Source organism: Epinephelus moara, chromosome 21 (assembly GCF_006386435.1).
Source record: "Epinephelus moara isolate mb chromosome 21, YSFRI_EMoa_1.0, whole genome shotgun sequence".
In the NCBI taxonomy this organism is placed as follows: domain Eukaryota; kingdom Metazoa; phylum Chordata; class Actinopteri; order Perciformes; family Serranidae; genus Epinephelus; species Epinephelus moara.
Window position 1 is genome coordinate 21,533,463 of NC_065526.1, and position 24,935 is coordinate 21,558,397.

Below are 24,935 nucleotides of genomic sequence, written 5' to 3' on the forward strand. Positions count from 1 at the left end.
ATAGAGCAGGCATCCCATATACGAAGGCAATGTTCTGGCTGCGGCAGCCACGGGTTTGAATTCAGCCTGTGGCCTCTTGCTGTACGTCATCCCCTCTCTCTCTGCCCTTCATGCTTAGACTGTCCTATCTAATAAAGGCAGAAAGCCAAAACCAACACTCACACGGTTAGGTTTAAGCAACAAAAGGAAGCCACTGCTTAAGCACCGGTATTTGATGACTTTGGAATGAGACGGAACTATCCCCCCCTTCCATGGGGGTCCCTGGACCCCTGGTTGAGAACCACTGTTCTAAATGACGTACACTGTTGGGGAAAGTTGTCACCCCTGCACACATTTGCACCGCTACACTTGGCATTTCCTCTCATGGATCATTTCATTCCATTTGTGCTTTCAGTTAGAAAAAATCTGATGCTTTCATGTGAAGTCTACTGACATTTCCCTTCTGGTTTACGTCCATTTCGAAACAGCAGGTGTCGGGAAAAGGTTGTCAGCTGGATCTCCCCCTGCACTTCCCTGCGTCTGTGGGATTGTACATCAAAAAATGTGTGTGCCTCAGATAACACGTGCGGGCTTTAGCTGGACTGTTTGAACAAAGACACACAGAAATGCATAGCAGTGGGGTTTTCTCTCTGTTCCCTTTTGAGCTGAGCAAACAAGAACGAAAGCTGCCAACTGCACCGCTGAAAGCAAAAACTCTGCTCTGCTTGAGTGATCTGCATTTTAGATCATAATGAGCCACAATTTCAATCAAGGTAAGACGGGAAAGAACATTGTGCCTTAATGATTCTGAGCTTACGTCACTTAATAATGCTGTCATAATGACAATCCTATCAGGACAAGAGAGTACAAACAGTCCCGTATTTTTTATTTACGTCTCTGTGTCTTTCAACTGGAAGATAAAGGCTCCCACATTTTAAAAATTAACTAGCTGTCCTATAAACACTATTTTACAGATGCAAATGATTAATAATTGATTGCAATGTGTACTTATTACACAACACTTCATTGTGTTGACTGCTATTAATGCTAAATATGAGACCTATTAACAACACAACTTTTATTCTCATGACTGTATTATTGTTACTTCAGAGTCTGTCTCTCTTGGCGTCTTCATCTCTCTGGAAACACAAATCTCTCAACAGCCCAGGAGCAAGTCAGACTGTGATGTGAACCCCGCAGACAAGATTTCACGTCATTTCTTCTGCCAGAAACCTCCCAGAGCATGTGTATATATATATATATATATATATATATATATATATATATATATATATATTCTTGCCAACAAACATACATGAATAATTCATACTGTGCTCCTCCATCAGAGAAACTCTGACTGCATTAGTGCTGCAGATTATACAGAACAGACAAACATACTAGTGGTGGAGCAACAGTGCACCAGCAGAGAATTGGACTTCCACATTACCCTCTGTATTTTAACTGTTTTATTGATTATATGACTGGAATGTTGGTATTTTTGTTCACTGAGATTTGAATCAACATGGAAACCAACCTTGATTGCTGGAGAAATGCTGGAAGACATCAGAACATGACACGTTGACCACCTGCCCGACTTCAGCTCTCAGCCAGCAGCCGATCTCGTCCCACTCTGTATTACATCCTAGAGAGACACAGACAGAAGGAGCAGCAGGGTCAGTTAATAATAATAATGAATAATAATAATGATGATAAACTTTGTTTATGCAGCAAAGTTACAATGTTCTTTAAATGATTAAACCAGGATTAAAACATCTCAGGGCTGCAATCAGGCAAATAAAATCACATAAATTAAAAAAAAAAAAATACAAAAATAAAATGGAATAAAATCCCAAAATTGATACATATAGGCGGAACGGTGGTGTGGTGGTTAGCACTGTTGCCTCACAGCGAGAGGGTTCCTGGTTTGATCCCAGGAGGGAGCCCTTCTGTGTGGAGTTTGCATGTTCTCCCTGTGTCAGTGTGGGTTTTCTCTGGGTACTCCGGCTTCCTCCCACAGTCCAAACACATGCTGGTTAATTGGTGACTCTAAATTGTCCGTAGGTGTGAATGTGAGTGTGAATGGTTGTCTGGCTCTATGTGTCAGCCCTGTGATAGTCTGTCCAAGGTGTACTCTGCCTCTCGCCCAGTGTCAGCTGGGATAGGCTCCAGCCCTCCCACGACCAACAAGAGGATAAGCGGTTATGAAATTGGATGGATGGATGGATGGATGGAGGATATATATAAGTTAAAACAATAATAATAGTAATAAAACACATAAAACATGTTGGAAAGAAAACAGTGTGCTAGCATTATCAAAGAAAAAAGATACGTTTCAAGAGGTGATTTAAGAGATGTCACTGATTCTGCAATAAGTGTGTTTCCATCCACCTCCTTCTTCTTCTTCTTTCATAAAGACAAAAAAGTTTTTACACTGGCTTAAGTGAAGAAGTTGGCGAATCAATTAAAGCAAGATGCAACAGGATGCAACTGAAACAGACCTAATTCATTCATTCATTCATTCATCTTCTAACCGCTTCATCCTCTTGAGGGTCGCGGGGGGGCTGGAGCCTATCCCAGCTGACATCGGGCGAGAGGCAGGGTACACCCTGGACAGGTCGCCAGACTATCGCAGGGCTGACACATAGAGACAAACAACCATTCACGCTCACATTCACACCTACGGACAATTTAGAGTTATCAATTAACCTAGTCCCCAATCTGCATGTCTTTGGACTGTGGGAGGAAGCCGGAGTGCCCGGAGAGAACCCACGCTGACACGGGGAGAACATGCAAACTCCGCACAGAAGGGCTCCCACACCCGGGATCGAACCGGCAACCCTCTTGCTGTGAGGCGAGAGTGCTAACCACCACACCACCGTGCCGCCCCCAGACCTAATTCGTTCTCATTAATAACTCGTCAAATACTGCCGCTTTGCCAGTGATTTCGTCATCAGACACTTGGGTGGTGTGAGTTTATAACACCACCCAGGGTTGGTGAATGTTGAGCCAAACTACAGTATGATGTTTTTTTCTAAACCTAATCACATGCTTTTGTTGCACAAGGAAATAGACATATACAAAGTGTTTTACCAACGTTGCAAGACTGTTTGCATCTAATGAGCAGAAACTGTGCAAATTAATGTGAAAACAGAAGTGTATTTTGAAGAGACGCAATACATGTAACAAGCGTAAATTGACATGGCATCCCAGACTGCCAGCACCAGGCGCAGGAGGGTACCTAACATATCATATGTAGATGTGAAACTCCACTGACCAAGCTGGGATATTGGATGAGTTGGGAGAGCCTGGTCTCACTACGAAGTCGTCAAAATCTGGCACTTGGGCAGTGACTTGTGGCGTCAGAAACCAACAAAAAAAGGCGTCCTTTAACATCGGCCTGATACACAGCCGGTTGCCGTTATAGTTCAATGGCGCCAAGCAGCGTCAGGGGGAAACGCAGTGTGACAAGGACGAAAGTTAAGGCAGCGAAAGTCGTTCGTGGTCCAACAAACACCAAGTTATTCCCAAGAGAGTGGTGTTAGCGTCCTGAAAGATTCTGAAGCCAGACCCTGTTCTTTTTTCCTAAACCCAACCACGTGTTTTTGTTGTTGAAGGGTTAGTTGAAGGTCAATTGGCAGTGTTGTACCAACGTAGTGCATTTATTTTGAAAGAGACTGTATGTAAACGTTAAATTTCCTGTGAAAACAAAAGTGTGTTTTGAAAGAACTTGACACGGTGTCCAAGAACGTCAACAACCAACGCACCCAGGGTACCTTGCATGTCGTATGTGGACATGGGAAGTCCATGACCAAATGTCAATATGTGACGAGGATGGAGTGAGAATGTGTTGATTGGGATGAGAACATGTTGAAGATTTGTGCGAAACAATGACGAGATTGTAACCTTCCTCAAATTCATACGAAACAACATGAATGCAACATTTCCATCATGTTACATCTACATTGTTTTAATTAGTTTGAGGTTTGACTGGTCCTTTTAATTGCATCATCTCATTGCAGCATCTGTTTTTACAACAGTTTAATGGCACCTGACTGGAGAGTTAGCTTTTATCTCGATGCATTCAACTCAGCAGTGGAACTAACAGCAGTGGATGGAAACGCACATTCATTTGCATTTTCTTTTGCAGATCTTATCTTGATGTATTATATGTGTCTGTTAAGATTTGGGACTGAGAATCACATCACAGCTGAGAGACTTGTCTCTACCATCAGTATCTGTTACCAACATCTGCACCGACAACTAAGCACCCTCTGAAGTCATCGTGATTTTAACAGACAGACAAGTCCTTCTTCAAAGCAGACATCTATATGCCTTCAGGCTTTGTTTAGGGTAACGTCACTTCCCTGAGCTACATACAAACATGTCAGGAGACCTGATATCTTGCCTCATTTCAGTGTCTACAAAGCATGGATATGGATCAATTGTTATTCCGATGACCTTTCAGTTTTTCCAGATATTTGTGTTTTTTCCTCCCAGCAGCTCTACCCATACACAGCAGACACTCAGTGGTGGTGAGGGAGTGATACCACACAGGGGGAAAAAAAGTAACAATAAAAATTTCCATGACCTGTTTTCAAAATTCTTGGGTTTGACTTCTTTCATATTGAGTTCCTGCAGAGTTCATGGTTTCTGTCAGTCCTGTGTCATCACATTAATATCAGTTGAGTAGTTCCGTCTGCTGGACTGAATCTGCCTCGCAGCTTTCTTCAGAAGGCAACACAAAAACGATAGACATCCAGTTCACTCTGTTCTTCAGGGGCCAGACTGTGAAGCCTGGAAAGTCCTGAAATACTTTTCTGTTTTCTGAAATGTTGTCTTTGGATAGGACTGTTGATCTGCCTGTCGGTGGTCTACTTTACACAAATATCTCAACAATTATTTCCAGGCAACACAGTCTCACTTCCACCTCACATATCGACATTTGGTCATGGACTTTCACGTCCAGATACGATGTGCAAGGTACCCTGGGTGTGTTGGTTGTTGACGTTCTGGAATGACTTGTCAAGTTCTGCCTGTTACATGCATTGTCTTCTTTCAAAATTTTATTGTTTACATACAGTCTCTTTCAAAATAAACGCCCAACATTGGTACAGCACCGTGGAATTATGTATTTTCCCTTCAACAACAAACGCATGTGGTTGGTTTTAGGCTATAAAGACACGTAGTTGAGTTTAGGCAACAAAAGCACGTGGTTAGGTTTAGGAAAAGAACAGGGTTTGGTGTTACAATTTTACAGGACACAAACACAGCTCTCCCGGGTGAAATTTGATGTTTGTTGGACCCTTCTACTCTTAACTTTCATTGCTATACTGTTACGTTTCCTCGTGACGCTGCTGGGCACTGTTAAACTATAACAGCGACCAGCCTTGTATCATGCCAACGCTGGTGTGTGACGCCCCAGGTCACTGCCCAAGCATGGATTTCGACGAATTCAGGGTAAGACTGGGTTGTTCCAGGGGTGGGTAGTAACACATTACAATAGTGCACATGAGTAAAAACTTGTTTTTCTTTTGTTCTTAAAGAACAAGGGCTTTTCGTGGTCCTTTAACCCTATGGGACCGAACGACGCATAGGGCGTCCAAATTCACACCTGTTCTTCTCCATGGATTTTTCTCCGTGACCTTGCGTCATAGCGAGAAGCCACGCATATCACATGAAACAGCGGAACCGTAGCTTTCTGTCAAGACCAAGCACTTGTCAGTAGTCCAATGTTTTCACAGCGAAAAAACATGATAAATTTACACTAAAATTATGTATAACAGAGCTTTCATACAGCTCTGCACACACATTACTCTTGGATGGATTACTCACGAATGCAGCATCGCACAGAAATGCCATGCATATCACCTGAAAGTGCAGGACCAGAGCTTTCCAGTGATACTACACACATCATTGTGCTGTCATCCCATCATGCTATAAATCCAGATCTATTGTCTACAAAATAAAAACCAGACTAATTTCTTTACAGCCCATTATACAGATCTTGTTATCAGTCACTTCATATAGTGAGGAATATCGTATCTTACCACGTCTTAGGCTTGCGTGTGTTTCTCCCTGTCTATCCACATTTGTAGTCCGGCTTTCAAGATGCAAATATCTCCATATTGTCCAGTTGACACTTCATCAAACTTTGTATGACAAGACCAGCGCACTTCAGCTTTGCGCACCCAGACAACTGTAGCCTAATTATGTCAACAAGAAAACAGAATTTTTTTTTACTGCAAAGTGGCAAATATTATCTTGGAGGACATCATTGCACTTGGTTGACTATTTTTCTATGATCTTAGATGTAAATATTGCATGTTTCTTTTAGATAAAACACATTTTTGACTTGTGAATGAGTCAATGGAATTTTTTTGCAATAATGAAAAAATACTGGCAATCATGTCCGCCTGGCACAAACCACATGTTTTGGACAGCTGTGAAGTGACAGAATGTCCCACCATCATGGTTCTTATATTGCCAGATTTCAGAGAGTCTCCCCTCTTCAGATATGGCAGAATATGTCAACTTCCAACTTGCTATGGTGAGATACATGTAAAAATGTAAGAATTTAGTAACACAGATTTGTTTTTTTCATTGATATCAAAATTAATATAAAATACAGGCACATAGTAGGACATAGAATGATGGCAAATCTGGATAGCCCAGATTGTCCTGAAAAAAACAAGATATAGCATGTGTATGTAGCCTTTATAATGACTGTGATATGAGCTTAAAAGTAAAGGCAGTAAAAATACCCCAAAAAAAGGCTAGGGTCCATAGGGTTAAACTGCACTTCTACTCTTTACTCGTGTTTAATTTTGAGACAATAATCTACTTTTTACTTCACTACATTTGCCATTTATACCTTTGTTACCGGTCTGCTGTAAATGCAGGGAGTGAGTATAGAGGGGAAGAGGGCGTGAAGAGCAAGGCTACTGATGCCAAGTTTCATGCTGCCTGAAAGAAAAAGAAGTACCACCTGTCTTCTGACCATGATGCAATGATGACGAGGCAAAACCCAAGCAAGAGACAAGCGACAATCCCTGACCACAACACTGATTATACCAAAAGATATCCCTTAAGTGATTAAGTGCTTGCTGTGCTTCCCTAAAAAAAAGTGAGATCTCAGCTTAAAATCTCTTCTAACTTCTGCAAGCACATTGGAGTAAGTTATACATACTGTAGGGGAAAATGTAGCTTGCTAGCCATATTAATTTTTCATGTGTAACAACACATCGATATTGCTGCACTGGCACACGCACCCTTAAGAATAATAAAATGGATTGTATTTTGAGTAATTTATTAACCAAGTACTTTTTTTTACTTTTACTCAAGTCATTTTTATGGGAGTAAATGTACTTCATTTGAATATAAATTTTTCAGTATGCTTCACAGACTGTCATCGAATTTAGTATAAACATTTGGGGTTCCCAGAGGATGAATCCTAATCACTTTGGTGAGGTTGACATTTGTGGTTTTGAGTGAAATCTCTTAACAACTATTGGGTGCACTGCCATGAAATTAGTTTCAGACATTTAGGTCTTCCTCGGGGATGAACTACAAAACTAATGACATTGAGCATCAGCTGTACCTTCTGTTCAGTGCTATTCAAGCGGCAACCTTTGAACGGGCACTTGAGGCTGGCTCCAGAAGTCAGTCAATCCCTATTGACCTCCATCTTAAAATGCCCAAACTTGATGGCAGAAATAACCATATTTACAGACCGGTACAAAATACTAGTCTCTTTAGCTAATTGCAACATTCATGACAACTGTAAGGGGAGCGATTTTATTTTATTTTTTTATAACTCAGCCATTTACATTTTCTTAAGGCTTGAAGTTACACATACGGGCGGGCTGCTTTGAGTGACAGGCTGTCTGCTGATAGTGTCCTCGGCTTCTCAGTCAGATCCACCCCTTGCTCCTCCACAGCTCCAGCCTCTCACCCAAATATGGTCACTTCTGGCTTCAAAAAAACAAGATGGCGACGGACAAAGTGCCAAACTCAAGGCTTCAAAATAAGAGTCCACAAACCAATGGGTGATATCACAGTGACTACATCTATTATCTTTACAGACTGTGGTACTAATGAGCAAATGCTAGCATGCTAATATGCTAAACTCAGATGTTGAGCCTGGTAAAGAACAACACTGCTGCTCCTCAGCTCTTGTTTGAAATGTTTTGTGTTTTCTGCAAGTGTCCTGGAATTTTTCCACATCAAAACAACCCCTGTGTGATCAAAAGAATATTCTTTGCTTATAATGAGGAGCAGCCATGCATTCACATAAGCAGCTTAAAAACACAATTGCTTTGCTTGCAGTATAGCATCATTATTGTGTAAATGTATCCAAATATCATTACAAGGAAAGGAAGATTCACTGCTTTCCAATGCGTCAGTCAAATTCCTCAGCTTCAAGTCTAGCTCTATGCATTTCAAAATGTCCTGCAAAGGAATGATGAGTTTCTCACAGCATCACAGACTCCCTGCTGTTACTTTCATTGGGAAGAGGCTCGAAACATTTCAGCCCACCTCCGGCGTTTCATTGGCATCAATCCACCCACACCAACCGCAGAGACTACAGTATCTTAAAGTGACCTATACTTCATCTCTTGTAACCAGAAGAGGATATTTCCATTAACCCTGGCCTGATAGATCTATAACAGCTGACAGGTCTTATCTTGTACTTGCCTCGGCTTGTTTCTGTAAATGAACTGAAGAACAAACCTTTTACTTTGTGTCACACACGCTCAAGTTTTTCCTACATCTGTCCAGATTTTGAAGAAACCTGGGATTACTTTCTTGGACTAACTCGCATATCATAGCAGACATGGTCTCAGGAGGGGAGGTAACAGGTGAATATATATTAAAAATGTTAAACATTATGATTAACGTGGTGTGTGGTGCTCCAAATACCTGCAGCCATTTCCATCCACAGTAAATGTCAACCACATGATGATTTTTATTTTTTTTATTTTTTTTAAAGGCATCACAAAGAATTTTTTTCATTCTTCCCCAAGGCTGAAGTCAAACCAGAATAAATGTCAAATACATTTTCTGTCCTGTGAAAAAAGTTTCAACTCCTCAGGCGTTCTAAGTTTTGAGGAACATAGAAGTGTTTCAAAGGGCCGGGAGTGATTTCTGACTGAAACATAAACACAGTCTGAGTAAATGTAAAATTAGTATTCTTACTTTCCTCTCAGCAGGATCCGTGGTCGGTGAACCACATCTTTTGCCGCGGCTGTCGTTTGCTTCATTCATATATTTCACATTTTCTCTACTGGAGTGTGGCAAAAGGAAAGTATAATGTGATCAAAGAACAGTGCGCGACAGAAATGAATCATTACTCCAGTAATGGCACTTGGTGTAATATTTAAACCCCTTTTGATGTATATTTGATTGAGGTGTCATGACTCATGGAGGGTGACTTCGCCATTAAGATTTCTGTCTTGACAAAACTAGAGTTTGCAGTCACGCTAACAGGTAATGCACCAAAGGCACTGCTTTCCATAGAGCCATGCTGAGGAGGTGTTACTGTTAATGTAACACAATTTGGCTCATAAGACCTTCAAAGTGTGTTTCTTTAATAACCTATCCTTAAAAATAAATCAAGGAGTCTGATTAATTTGAGCCCTCCACTGTGGCTGTTGACACTAACCTGAGACAGAGCGGTGACTTACAGGCAGCAATCTGTCTGGGTGTAATATCAATTTTTTTTCTCCTTGCCTTATTTCATTTGTACAAAGCCAGCATAATCTGTTATCAGTCTTTCTCCTGTATCTCACCAAAAAAGAAAAAAAAAACAGACTACCATCCAGTCAAGTGGTTGCAGTGATGTCACCTCCAGCGTAACTCTGGGAAACATTAGTGTGCAATTATTTACAGAGGCCCCGGGAGTTTTATGATTCATGTCAGCGTCTCCTGTTCTGCTGTCAGGCTGCGTCGGACTGATATTCCTGAAATTGATCCAGGAGGAGCAGAAGGATTGTGTCAAAATGCACTTTCAGATCTCAGGTCTGTCATTTCATTGACTGTTAGCTCAATGAGTTGTTGTCTCAGGGGTGGTGCTATGAATTGTGGTGCTTTATCACAGCATGCAGCTCATGTGCACCACAACTTAAAGTGGAAATAGACAAGTTACTTTGCTTTAATTTATCATTATAAAGTAAATGTTTTTTTCTGTCACTATGCAGCTCTATCTATCTCCTGGGAAAATGAAGGCTCAACCATTGTGCAACCAAAGCAGGAAGAGGATGGTGCTTTTGTTTTCCAAGATAGCTATCGGCAGCTAACCCCAGTTACTAAAGAGTATCAGTTCAAGGTCTTTGCAGCTACTATCCCCAGTAGTGGAAATGGTGGACAGTGGAACAACCAGAGTAACTGCAGAAAACCAAATGCAGTGTGTCCTGTGTTGTTGGTTTTTGCTCGGCTCTGAGAATATAGGGGAGTGCTCCGGTTGTCTTTGCGACCTACCATTAAAAGGGGAAAGTTAAAAAGTTGTCTGTTTCCAATTTAATACTTTAAAAAAAACTTCATATTTTACTTTACACTGCTTTATTTTTATGGGATTTTTGCTTAAGTAGTTTATACTTAAAAATACCATTCATAAGTCAAATTATGTGAATAATTTTCTGCATGTTTTCTATAAAATAGATTTAATTGCTGCAAAACTTGATTTTTTAAAAGACGTCTGTTATACATATAATATTGACTCCCTTTCCACTTTCAAATCACATCTGAAAACTCACCTTTTCAAGCTGGCATATTCAGTCTGATTTAAAGATGACACACAAATTAAGACTTACACTGATGATGACTTTCTAATAATAATTTTATACCTATGATTTATCATAATGACTTTTGATGATTTTCATTTCATTAACTTTCATTGTATATTACAGAATTGTTTGATTTTGTGATCTATAGATACATTGCTGCTGTGTCTTATAAGGTGCATTATAATCATTATTATTATGATTATATCCTCCTATACCCAGCCAACATTTGTATGTGATGCCTATGTGGGTAGTACATGAGCTGAAAAATGGGCCATCTATGGGATTTGCCATGGGTTCCATAATGGCCCCATGCCAATTGCCCGCATGGGTGGTTTTACCCAGGTGGGCCCAAGATAAGATGCCCATTTTACCCACTCAGTTCCCAGGTAGCTGTAGCATAACCCATGCGCAGCCCACTTGGGTAAACCCACCCATGTGGGCAATTGGCATGGAGGCATTATGGAACCCATGGACAATCCCATATGTGGCCCATTTTTCAACACATTTATGAACCACATGGTCAACATAAAAATGTTGACTGGGTAGGTTTAACGCTACTAAAACAATTTATGTGTCAAATGTGATTCTTTGCACTGTAGATTGCTGCATTTAATTGTTCTTATTGATGATGATGATTAGCCTGCATTTATTAAGTTTCAAAAGTAATCCAAGTAAGAAATAGACATGAATTGTATATGTCTGCTATTGTATACATTCCAAACTCCACTAATACATATGTCAAATACATGTGTTAATGTTCAGTGTTTGAATGTACGAAAGCTCATCACTTACAGTTTGTGATCATCATGAGTTATATGGCCTAATGCATTAATATCTATGGAGATCCATACAGTCCCATTGTATTTATGGCAAAGCATCTGTATGCTGATTATGGCTGCATGTTCAGTTTAATCATGTGTGTAACATTTGTTTGGCATTAAAGCCTGTAATGCAAATGTGTTTTAAACCCATTGATTTCCACTGCTTCCAAAACTCAGCGAACACATGCAGGTAAATTGGTGTTTAAAAGTTACCCAGAAGGTGTGCCAATCAGCATCAACAGTCAGTCCACAATGTACCCAGTCATTTTCTTCAGCGAATACTTCTCTAGTTTTTAACTACTTTACTCAGTTTTTTAAATGTTTTTCGAACTTTTGCATCTGTCTTCGGTTTATTATTCAGCTATTTGTATGGCAAGTGATATATAAATAAAGAAAGCTATTATTGTAAGTAGCACTAACTGTTTCGCTTGGACACATCTCTCATTAAATTCTACTTGGCTCAGCTTGGCTTCAGTGTGCACCAAAAAATAAAAACTTGACAAATTGTGTTTCTGCTTGTCTCAGAAAACAACACGGATGCTATATCATATCTTAGAAAATAAATGATTTGTCTTGGGGGAACCAAAGCAGTGTGAAATTAAAGCATAAAATATTTACACACCACAAAAGTCATTTTTTGGAAAAACAGATCTTGCTGTCTTGGAAAGTTTGTAACCTAATAGACAAGTTTAACAGAAAACATTTGGAGATGTTAAAGAAGAAATTGAAGCACATACATAATCTATCAGTTTCTTGACCATTCACACTGGCTTACAAGAAAACTTGAATTGAATATCACCTTTTCTTTTTGATATAAGTCAAGTATCTGCTGTGTACAAGGTTGATCCCTGTCATATTTAAAGGGCTAATTTGAAACTCCAGGTACACTAAGCCAGCTAAATATAAAGATGCATTTTTCCTCCTCTGCTGTTGGCTTTCATCCACACTAAGCCACAATTAATCACATCCAAAAAACAATGCTTTTCAAATCACCCCCCTGTCAAGTGCATCTACAATCCATTGTGGATAAGACGATTAAGACAGGCAGTAAAGTACAGGCTTTAAAATAAAGGATGTGGTTGCAATCTTGCTGTTAAACTCTCTGCTGGGGTTTAAAGGAAGAGGTACAGTGTCTTTATAAAGTGATTAAACAACTGTGCTGAAGTAATTGGTATCAAGGATTAAGAGATTTTATTCTCCAACACTGTGGTTTCTTAATGCCAGAATTGGATGTTGTGGCCTATAAATTTTAGATTTGGTGAGAAGGGAAGCATCCTCTTAAGCAAATTGTATGCGGGAGGATCGTCTTCAGGTTTACACAGATAGGTTTAATCCTACTGGAAAAACACAAGGCGTCTATTTAAGAAAGGAAACAGCTTTTATGTGGTATTTCAGTTTTTATGGCACAGGCGGTGGCACATTTATGGGCGGAACAAACAAAACCAAACAGCGATGTTGTTTGTACAGACCAAGCTCAGCTGCAGAGCTGATGGCATTTGAAAACAGAAAAGCTGAAGACCTGATTTAATTACTGAACTTCCGGTGTTGCTTATAAAACTACCCAGCAGATGAAGTCATTAAAAGTTAGAAAGTTGTTGCTACATCAAAAAGGTCTGATGTTATGTCATGTACAGTAGTGCTGCATTATTTGCCATCAGCTGACACCTGAAGCACACACACACCATGCTCTGGACCAGTGGTGTAGTGGTAGTTGATGAGGTGGGTGTACTACTAGGTAGATAGGTAGGTTACCGATGAGGAAGTGGGCATACTCTCCTATATGTTACAATGGCTGTTTTGCTGATAGGTGGGTATATGTCACTGGATAGAAAAAGAAGTGGGTATACGCAGTATACCTGAGTATACCCTCCACTACACCACTGCTCTGGACAGACATGACAGAGGCAGGAAAAATATCTGCTTCTCTGGAGAGTTGATGCACACTGACACATTAGGACAGCATATCCTGACATAATGACAGTATGTGGGCTCACACAGAAAATGATGGATGTGGGTGTCTTGAAGTGCAGCCTGTGCCAGTTAGTTTCGGATGGTTTGTCTTCCAATTTGTTGTTTGACATTAGCAATATTGAATTAGGTTCGGATACAAAGACCATGCCTCGATCTCATCCATTTCCGCACTAAAAGTATATAAGCACACCTTCAAAGTTTCCTTCCCTTTTGAGTCTGTTCTCACATCCTTATCCACTGTTTGTCTTTTCTTTATGCTGTTATCTCTCCTTTTTCTCTGTCTCTCTACACAGAATACAGGAATCACCAGGGGGCTCTATCCGTGGCGGAGCAGGCGAAAAGACGACTCCCCCACTCTGTCTCAACTTCCCTGGTGCCATCCCGCCCTCCCCCCTTCAGTCTACACCAGACTGCAACCCTGATTTCTCCCATCATCCCTCCCCACCCCACTTTCCTTCCTTGCCCTCTCTTACATGCCCTTATTCGCCCACCCTGCAACCATCATCCCTTCATCCTACATGGTTTTAGGGGGTTGTTTGTTTTTAACTATGCCACTCTTGCCTGTCATTGACACAATTGCCAGCTTTTAGTGTCATCGAGGACCACAATGGAAATAAGCCTTTGGGCTTTATTGTGTATTTTAATCCTCGACGATTTTTAATTAATGTATATGAAACTGATCTGCAGTTACTCATGTATGTTTTTTAATTGTTGTCAAAATAAACCTACCTACCTATCCCTCATCCCTTCATTCCAAATCCCTCAATCCACTCTCCTACTCCCCTAGGACCTCATCCTTGCCTCCCTCGACCCTCATCCTCATCATCTGTCATATGTAATAAACTAATTGCAATATATAACTCTATTGCTGTGGTCTTTGTTTATGGTCGTAACCATCTACTCTGCCTGAAAAAAATAAAGGACGTAGAATATGTACCTGTTTACACCTGGTGTTAACATGCATTCCTGTAATCCAAATAAAAGTGGACAACCGAGACACATCGCCTTTCACTCTTGTGTCTATTAAGCATCTCAAGCAGACCACTTGTGGTCAGATTTCGTTAATGCCTTCGTCACTTATGCTAAAAAGTCAGATGTATAGTAAGCATAGTTTTTATGTCCACACCCTCGCTACCTGCTCACTAGAATGCTTGCTGGTCACGTTAGCGGCTATGCTGGTAGGGCTGGAGATATCGCTGTCAGCAGAATTTAACACGTCTTCCTCCATTGGGCAAAACGATGTCCCACATTAACGATATTGTAGTCCTTGTCGGGGACGTATAAAGACATATTAGCATTTACACTACAAAAAAATGTGGTCAAATGGGTCCCAGACCACCTCAGCATGCTGTTTAAGTGAACATATGCTTCTTGGTGGTTGTTTACACTTGTATTTAGCGCTGTCTATCTGTGATCTGATTGCCTGGGATGCATGTTAATACCAGGATGAAACAGGCTCAGTGATGATTTAACTTTTTGGCAATGTTGGCCTGTGGGTCCGTTGATTAGTTAGTCCAATAGTCTGGTCCAGACTGAAACAACTAGTGGACGGATTGCCATGAGATATGCTGCATGTATTCAAATTCCCCTCCTGAAGAATCTTATTAGACTTTTAATTTAGTGCCATCATCTGGTGAAATTATCCCTATACTTTGGTTTATGACTGAATACCTTCAAAACTATTCAAAAGCATTCCCATCAGCCTCAGCTGTGCTTTGCGTTTGATATAATTTTAGCAAATATTAGCATGCTAACATGCAAATTAGGGTGGTGAAAATAGTAAACATTACACATGCTAAATATCCCCCCACCCCCTCCACCTGACATCAGAGGGGTCTGTGTCCCACAATTTGTGTAACTTCACTCAGCAATTAGCCAGCTGTGCGAAGATGAGAAAGTAAATAAGGTTTAAATTTCTTTCTTTTTTTCATTTGTTACTTACATACTTTTTATGTGTACAAGGTATGAATGTCATCCCGGAGAGATGATGTGAAAATGTTATCCCCATATATTGCACCCCATGAATGGCGTTGTCACATTAAGTACTAAATGTAAAGTTACATAGGTTGGGATTCGGAAAGCACAGTTACATATGTTAGGGTTAAAGAAACATGACAACGTACCTTAAAATAACTCATAGGACACAAACACTGGTCTCCTGGGGGAAAGCCCTGTGTTTGTTTGACCAATCAACCACCCCGATCTACCTCATTATGCAGACTTTTACTCTTTATAGTAGCCTACTTCCTTCTTTAATCCAGTCACGTGATTGCAGCCTTCCCGATTTGTGTGGGTTATATTAATATTTTATGGGTTATACACAAATTGTGATGCATTGCTTTTCGTAGGTATGCGTACAAACAGTTTATGAGAACAGCCTGCACTGTGTGATCATGTCGATGTTAGCTGCCTCACAGAGCTCTTGACTCTTCACTTTGTTTCTTATTGTTTTGGTGTTTCTATTTACACAGATGTTTCAGGAAACTTTCTGAAAATGCTGTTGTAGACACAAATCTTCTGTACAGGTCAGCTCTTTTAGACTGTGTCTGAACCAAAGTTGAGGTTGTTTACTTCAAGCTGTTTGTTGGATTGCTTTTACAGAATAGCTGGCTTGCAAGTCTGAATGAAAGTTTTACTGACTGTCAAGTGGTGGAATAATATTCCCAAAAGGGAGTTCCCACTCCGAGATGCTTAAATTCAGATCTCTAGTTGTGAGTCATACAGACACTGAGAGTGATGTGACAACTGCGATGTGCTGATTATGAAGAGATTTCATTTTTAGCCTGAGATTAGGAGGAAAAGAAAGAAAGAGGCACGATCATATGACCTATGTTAAGAGAAACACTTGTAACAAAAGCCACCATGAGTGCAGCAAAAAAACATGAATTACGGAAATAATGTTACACTGTGACAGACATCTTAGTGTTTGTGCTTAATCACAAGAGGGGGGTTTTAACTATCACGTGGAGGACAACATAATGTTCCTTGATGAACTGTCAGAGTTCACAATTAACACTCAAGTCAAGAGGTTGATGACTACTACTAGATTTCCTTTCAGATCAATCATGAGGTTTTGTCTCCCACTGAGCAGGGCTCTATTCTTGGCTCTTCATCAACAGGCAGCTCTGGAGGAAGCTATACATTAAGCCACTCGAGTATCACCTCATTTAGGATTAACAATGACATTTGAAATTACTTTGAGTGTTTCCAGAGCACCGCTGAGAGAAGAATTACATCAGGCATGTCCAAAGTCCGGCCTGGGGTCCGATTGTAGCCCGCCGACACCTTTTAAACGGCCTTCACCTTGTCTTTCAAAATATACTGTATGTACTCCCCCCTAACATTGGTTAATCAACTTTGTTTCCTCCATACACCTCATGACAGCAGGACCATCATAGCTTGTAGGCAGGAGATAGTAAACAAGCAAACAAACAAAGAATGCAGTGTAAAGTCGACAACCACGGCTGCCAATGTCAGGAGTGTTGAAAAGCTGAATACATTTTCAGTGGAAGATGAAACTGTTGCGTTTTGTCTCATTTTCATGGGATTTTTTGTTTACAATAACCCAAAAAGCAGCTGGCCTCCAGGTACTTTGACATTATCTAATCTGGCCCCCATTCAAAAAAGTTTGGACACCCTTGAACTACATCTGGCATATCAATTCTCAATTAATTTATTAAGCAGCATGCATCCAATTGACTTCTCAGTGGGATTTAATGTTTTATTGGGATTTAAATTTTTATGCCCCATTAAAACAGCTTTGCATTCAGTCTATTTCCAAGCCAAAACATGTCTATGTGTAGCTGTGAAAAATCCATGTAAACCTTCAGCATTTTTATCTTACTTGAACGTTGATGAATTACAAAATTAACACATAATCAAGCTTCTGTAGGGCTGAAACAGTTAGTGGATTAGTCAATTTGTTAATCAAAAGATAGTTATACTTTATTATAAACTGTACATAGGGCAGGTTAATGTAAAATGTCACCATCTGCAAAAGGGTTTATATCTGATACTTAGTCAGGAATCTTTATAAACCATAGGTTAGTTGTGAAAACGGGAAGAAGACCTTGAGAGTAATTTTGAAGAGGTGAAATGGGAAGCACTGTGTACTGGTAGTCACTGGTAGTTCACTTTTAACACTTGACCTTAAATTACACAATACAGTCTTGTTCGTAGAATATACTATACCCCTGATAGGCAGCACAGATAAAGCCTCAGTACTCCCTGTTCTGCCTGAATTGTAAAACTGGGTCTGCCTTTGCCTAAATTCATAATGGACCTCTATGCTCAGTGTGCTTAACAACATCACAGGGATAACCATCCCTGCAAAACTAAGTGTAACCCTAATGGGTGACACAGCTATGATAAAACTCAGTTAAACAAGCTCAGATTTATTAGACCAGCTTTTATCACAGCCAAGAAATGTACAGCCATCCAATGTAGAGATGAACAACCTGAAGGGAAAGTCTGAGTTTAAAAGATTTGGGGTGGTTTCCTAACATTTCTGGAGACAGAGTCTACAATATAGTAGCCTGCTCCCAAATAAGAATTGAACTGACTGTCATGTGTCAGACATGTTTGTTATAGTTGTTTTTTCCCTCTCTATCACCCTCTTTCAACTAAATCCATACACAAGGGCTGTTTCTCCGTTTCCTGTTCTGTTTTTATTTATTTATTTATAGATTATCTATGTGATTATGTTAAGATTATATTAAGTTATATTATAAGTTGCTGCATTATTCAGTCTTTGGGTTGTTATATTACAAAATCAAAAAAGCCAGTCAGATCAGATCATAGTCTACATCCAGCCCTGCTTTGAACTAAATGCTTATGTCTGCATTCTAACACGCTGATGTGCAGGTATAACGTTTACCATGTTCACCATCTTAGTTTAGCATGTTAGCATTCTAAACACAAACACACACTAAACACAAATTGCAGCTGAGGCTGATGGGAATGTGTTGCAGGTATTGGACAAATTAAAATACTGACTCAATGATGATGGCACTATATGAAAAGTCAGAGGATAAACTAAATTACAGCAATTAATTTTGAGGAGGTAACGAATGTCTGGACCAAATTTTATGTCAATTCATCCAACAGTTACTGAGTTATGTCAGTGTGGACCAAAGTGGTGGACTGACTGACCAACAAATCAAGATTTCTATCCGCAGAGCCACACCGCTTGGCTCAAAAAAACCCCCAGATATTTGCTGTTCCAGGATCTCAAACGTGACACTTTTCTGTTTTTCTCTCTTTGATGCCATTATAAGTGAATATCTTTGAGTTTTGGACTGTTGGACAGACAAACAAGCTCTCAAAACTTCTGCAGATTTTTTTCTTACCTTTTTAATTGACTTTGTATGTACTGAAAGATTAATTTAAAAAAGAATCAACAGGTAAACTGATAACTGTTAGCTGCAACCCTAAAGCAAAGCCACTGCATCAAGGATGACGACAGTAAGTGGCTGATTTTTGGCCAATGGCAACAGGTTTCACAGCGGTACGCAGCACATGACGTCTACTTGGGCTCATTACCACCAGGAGTCAGTCATTGGTGATGAGTGACATCATTTCACAAAGGTGACATTTCAACTCAGCGTGACTCTCTAACTCTGCATGATCACATGTCACCTGCATGGTTGGCGTCATACTGATGGACACACAAACACACCTACTTTGACAGTGAAATTCTTCAGCAGACATTTATCTGCATAATGAGCAGCGCATGACAACTTTGCACCAAAGTGTTGTGTTGCTGCAGCGTTCGCAGTCTTCAGGGGAAATTAAGATCAAATTAGAAACGTTAAAGTTCATCACTCTCACCGAGGGGAGTTGCCAGAGTGTTGTTGTTCTGGGGCAGCTTCTGATGAAGTGGAGAAGAGCTCGGCTTCAGTGACGCAGCTCGATATGGAAACACGCAGTGCGGCCCTCTGGGAGATGCCAGGTTCATTAGTATGTAATAAAGTCAACAAGTCAGATCGGGAGGGCAAGCAGGTGAAGCCTCACCAGGAGCAAGAACAGGTGTCAGTGTAATGAAGATTACATGGTGTAATAACATCGTGTCCATGCACATTACAGATTTGAGTCAGTCTCTGTATTCTCAGTCTTTTCAAAATAAAATAAGAAACTTAAGTGATCCCACATAAGGAAGGGGTGTCACGCAGTTGGGTGCAATAACCTCGTTTTTAAGACACAACCTCCCTTACACAGAAAATTAAAAGAAAATAGTCAAAAGGGAAGAGTCTCTACGCCACCACACACTGAGAGTGAGTCATATGTGATGATTGGAGAGGGGTTACTTTCGTATCAGTCTTTATATTGTTGCACCGTGTAACTTTAAGTAAAAGAAGCAATAGCACAGCATAAAAATACTCAATTACAAGTAAAAGTTCTTCCTCTAAAATATTACTTTTAAGAGTACATAAGTAGTAGCAACAAAATCTATAGCACTAAAAGTAAAAGTACTCATTCTTCAGAACTCAGACTGGATCCACCCTCCACCCCACCTGCATCACCTGCACTCCTGACGAGACCACTCCCTCTAGATTATAAAACTCCACCCCTCAAGCCTGTGACTCTCTTTTTGCCAGGTAGAACAAAGAGAGGACCGATGTAAGTGCATATGGACTTTTCACTTTTATAAGGTTTTACTTTATTAATCATGTATGTATTACTAATAGTTAACAGTTTGTTTTGTGTTCACTGTTCTACGTTTAAATTGTTGTTACGAGAAGAAACAAGAGTAATACTGTGGTGGATGCATTGATGATGTAAGTTAAGTGATGTCTAATTTACTGTCTAACATTGTGACATTATAACATTGTCTTTTCATATTCCTTGTTATAGAAAAAATCATCCAACAACCACTATTGAACTGTTCAACTACCTTATCTGCAATAAAATGTTGAAACAGCTCCCTGGATCCTGCGTGTTTGAATGCGCACCCCATCATCACTTGTTCTGCATAACATTATATTATTATTTATGCATAAATATGTACGCACTGCTTTGATGTAGTTGCAGTTGTTTGAGCTGTGGCTAATTTTAACTGTTTTGTTTGCTGTTTAAAACAATGCATCAGATTTCATAAGATCATGTGTTTTTAAGGATGGATGGATGATGTAAAGGAGGATAAAGTATTTTAAAAAAGCCACTGAAATGTAGTGGAGTGGAGGTATAAAGTAGCATAAAATGAAAATACTGGACTACTGCACTAATACTCCACTGCACTAAATACACACTACACTTACTTGTCTTATCTATAAGCATCTGTTTTGCACTCCTTTTTGATATGACAGTGTAATTTTCCAGCATGGGATCGTTTATTTTTATCTTATCTAACATCAGAGTCTCACTCCGTCCAAAAATGTGTTCATGTTATCAGTTCAGCTACAACATGTGCATGCTTTAAGAGATGCTGGAGTTTTCTGTGTGTGGAAATAACGTGTCATACAGAAATTATGGCCATATTTAAACATGTGTTGCAATGTGTTGCATTGCGCTTTATCTGTTAGGTAAAATTTTCTTTTTATACACATCAAGTCTTTTCCTGCTGCTATTTCTATTGCAGTTAAAGGCAGTTAGCCTTTCACCACCCACTGATCCACCTCCAATACACTGGCGCTGCATGTAAAACTTTGCTAGTCTGCCATTAGAAGTTAGATGAATATCCACACCTAATATATTTAAAGATTTTGACTCCTGTCATTTTGGTTAAATAATCACCATAATCAATGGATCTTTTTAGGCCTTTTTCAAGCAAATATGTCAAACATTCACTGGCTCCAGCTGCCCAAATGTGAGGACTGGCTGGTTTTCTTTGACGTAAATGATAGTTCAATAAATAATTGGGGTTTTAAAACAGTTTGAAGACGTCACCTTGGGCGTTTTAACAGAGAATTTTCCCTTCCTTATTATAGACATTACATCACTGGTTGCAGCCCCACTGTCTTGTAGGAGTCCAGGAACAATGCCAATAAAACAGATTATTGCTCTGAAACCAAAGGGGAAATCATTGAGATTTAAAAGTTCGGTGTGTAGGATTTAGAGGCTTCTACTGGCAGAAATAGTTTATAGCATTCATAGCTTTGTTTTTATTAGTTTACAAACACCTGAAAATAAGAATACATGTGTGTTGCATTGTGTTATCGTTATATTGAGCATTCCTCTTCATGTATAATTATAATTAGATACCGAACCCCAAGATGATGCCTGGTGCATACACCATACAGAGTTTCTAGCTTCCAGGTTTAATTCCAGGTTATGCAGCCCACTGAATATGCGCAGTAGTGTAGCAGACTTTACATTAAGGGATGTCATGAATTTTTAAATCACTTTTCTGAGCTCCAGGAAAGTAAAACCTCCATGGATCAAAAATTCATAATATAAAGAGTCATGATTAACCTTATTTGTAGTTGGAGGTGCTTTGTCAACAGTTTCCCTGATGTCTCTTTTATAGTGGTGACCCATGGGTAGGCTTTTTGGGCCACAGCGGATTTTTTTTGGCTGCAATGCCACAAGTGACCACTAGGAAAAATTGAAAGCAGGCTGAGCAGCTTTCCTATTGGGGTGGGGTCTAATTTATACACACTGCATATGCGCAAAACAAGGCCTGTACGTCACTTGATCTATAAAAACAGACTGATGGGAGAAACTTTGACCCATGCTTACAGATGGTGAGGTGGAAGCCTGACTGTAGAAATTGTGGAATATTTTTTTGGCACAAACCATTTTTGGCTTTTGTCCGTGCATACATTTTCAGTATGGATCCCACTCATTGTTTTATGAATGAGACCCCTGGTCTACTTCCATGGTGTCAACAATGATGTAGCCCAGAACAGACAAATCAAACACTGGCTCTAAAATGGGTCATTTGCATTTTCATGTCTTTGCATCAGCCACTGTAATTTCTCTACACACTTGAGACACAGAAGTCTCTGTTCTGCAGCCTCACCGGAAGATGCCCCTAAATCGAACACACTGGACCTTTAAGTGCCACTAAAGTCAAAGACGACTGGTGTTTCTGTTAGAATATTAGAAGTTAGAATATTTTGACTGTGAGTTGACCTCTGTCAGCCAGGTTAATGATCACATTAAGTCTTAATGTCCCATGGATGTGCTCAGTCATGAGGGTCAGCAGTGGGTCATCGCATGAATTAAGCTGCAAATGCTCACAATGCCACAAGCTAGAAGACAAACTGGCAGATACAACATCATACAAAAAGTTTAAACCCACATTCTTTTCCTTCCTGGGTGTTTGGGCTATAATGTGCTGCTCAAAACTCTTCCTCCTTTTTTAGTTTAGCCCACACTCCTTTCTATTAAAATCCTCTCGCAGTGCGCCAAGCTTCACCACTTCTCTCTCAAAGGAACACAAAGCAGCAGCCGCAGCAGCCGCAGCAGCAGCATCACACATGAACCCACCGCTGTGGTCGCTCTGGTTTTGCGCTTCGCTCCTCCTCGTCTGGCTGCAAACCTCCCGAGCCCTGAGGTGCTGTGAGATGATGGCGCAGTCCGGATGAATTGCTTCAGCCTGGAAATACGAGACAACTTAAGTTATCCAGCCTGAAGCAGACACACGCACCACAAGCTGATGCTCTTTGCTTGTTTGTTCGGGTGAGAGATGGAGTAAAAACATGGAAACGGTCTATTAAACAAACATCAACAGACACACCTTTCTGGACAGATAACTTCTTATCTTGCGCGGGGTTTATTTTTCAAGAAATCAGTTTTTATGTGTCCAACTTTGTCAGGAAATCCTTTCAGAAGATATCCAAATTTGAACATCTTTAATTCCCCTGCCAATTAAAGCTCTTTAAGTTGACATTTTGGCCCTAGGATAATGCGTTTTGCAGATGCACACTAAAACCCTGCACATCTGGGGCCCTTTTTCTTACCCGTGTTGTCCCTGCTGTTTATTTGCCTTTGATTGATACCAGACAGGTGGTGATGGATGTAGGTCACGAGCCTTCATAACCACTAATTAAGCGCCTGCGGCTTAATGAGGACATTGGCTGTCCAAGTGTGTGGCGCGTGCTCCAAAGAGCGAGACAAGGACGGAGGATAATAACGATAATAGCGTCGCAATAAAGATGTCATTAGGCTATAATTGAGTATCTGCTTTCCTAATTAGCAAATTAAAATGCAGCAAACTTCTGCTGCACTTTTAATCACTTCATTAATAAAAGTGTTTTGTCCCACAAATGATGAAAGAATAAATACTTACTATAGGCCTGTACCACAGATGAAGATACAAGATGAGGAGTATGAATTTCTCCTGTGGTCCCGGCAGCGCCTTACAATACACTTCCATTTTCTTATCTGTCTTCCCTCATCGGATGATGATGATGATGATGATGATGTGAGTGCAAATCCAGGTTGTTTATTCCTCTGGAGCCTCTTAAAGACCGACTTCTTCCTTATTGCCTCAGTGTGCAAATATATTCTGTCACCCTTAAAATAGATGAATCCTCATATTCTCCCTGCGAGCTGCAAAGTTGCGGGAGTGAAGAGCTGCTTTCTCACATCTGCTCTCTCTCTCTCCCTTTATATATATCTGCCTCCCTCTCCCTCCCTCCCTCTGTCCCTCTCTCTGAATCAGGTGAATGAATATCTCCATTCACAGGGCTGGCAGTGAGGACTCATGATAAAACAAAGAGCAAATGCAACTGAGAGCAAAACAAAAAGCCAATGACCTAATTTCGAGTCACAAAATGTATGCAAATGTGACTGAATGCCAGACTCCTTCTGTATATAAAACCCCTGTATTTGTGCACTCCCTGACAGGCAAACTATCTTTGGCTATATTTAGGAAGGATTATATTGTTTTATTACCAAAGGTACTTGCAGGCCGTCTTTGCTGTGTTACTGCACCACATTTCAAAAAGTGGAAAGCACTGTTGTTAAAAATACTGTATGGTACTTTTTACTGCAGCCCCACAACATGTTGGGGGCAATTTAGGCAAATCCATCCATCCATCCATTTTCATCCACTTATCCAGGACCAGGTGGCGAGGGCAGCAGGCCAAGCAAAGCAACCCAGACGTCCCTCTCCCCAGCAACGCTTTCCAGCTCCTCCTGGAGGGACCCCAAGGCGTTCCCAAGCCAGATGAGATATGTAATCCCTCCAGCATGTTCTAGGTCTGCACCAGGGCCTCCTACCAGTGGGACATGCCTGGAACACCTCTAACAGAAGGCGCAGGAGGCATCCTGATCAGATGCAAACACCTCAACTGACTGAAGGAGCAGCGGCTTTACTCTGAGCTCCCTCTGGATGTCCGAGCACTTTACCCTGTCTCTAAGGTGCTCAGACCCAGAGCTCATGACCATAGGTGAGGGTTGGGATGTAGATGGATCAGTAAATCGAAAGCTTCGCCTT

At 40.4% G+C, this 24,935-nt stretch overlaps 1 protein-coding gene across 1 annotated transcript in view; it reads right to left on the reverse strand.

Moving 5' to 3' along the window:
- Positions 1-23,997, reverse strand: part of LOC126382805 (pituitary adenylate cyclase-activating polypeptide type I receptor-like) — a 34,872-nt gene extending 10,875 nt beyond the window's left edge. Inside the window, exons 1-3 of the mRNA XM_050032887.1 lie at positions 23,784-23,997; positions 22,982-23,090; positions 1,514-1,621 (exon numbers count right to left, since the gene is read on the reverse strand). Of these exons, the coding sequence (XP_049888844.1) occupies positions 1,514-1,621; positions 22,982-23,090; positions 23,784-23,870 (304 nt within the window). The 5' untranslated portion in view covers positions 23,871-23,997. The remainder of the gene's footprint in view (positions 1-1,513; positions 1,622-22,981; positions 23,091-23,783) is intronic.
- Positions 23,998-24,935: the final 938 nt, after the last annotated feature.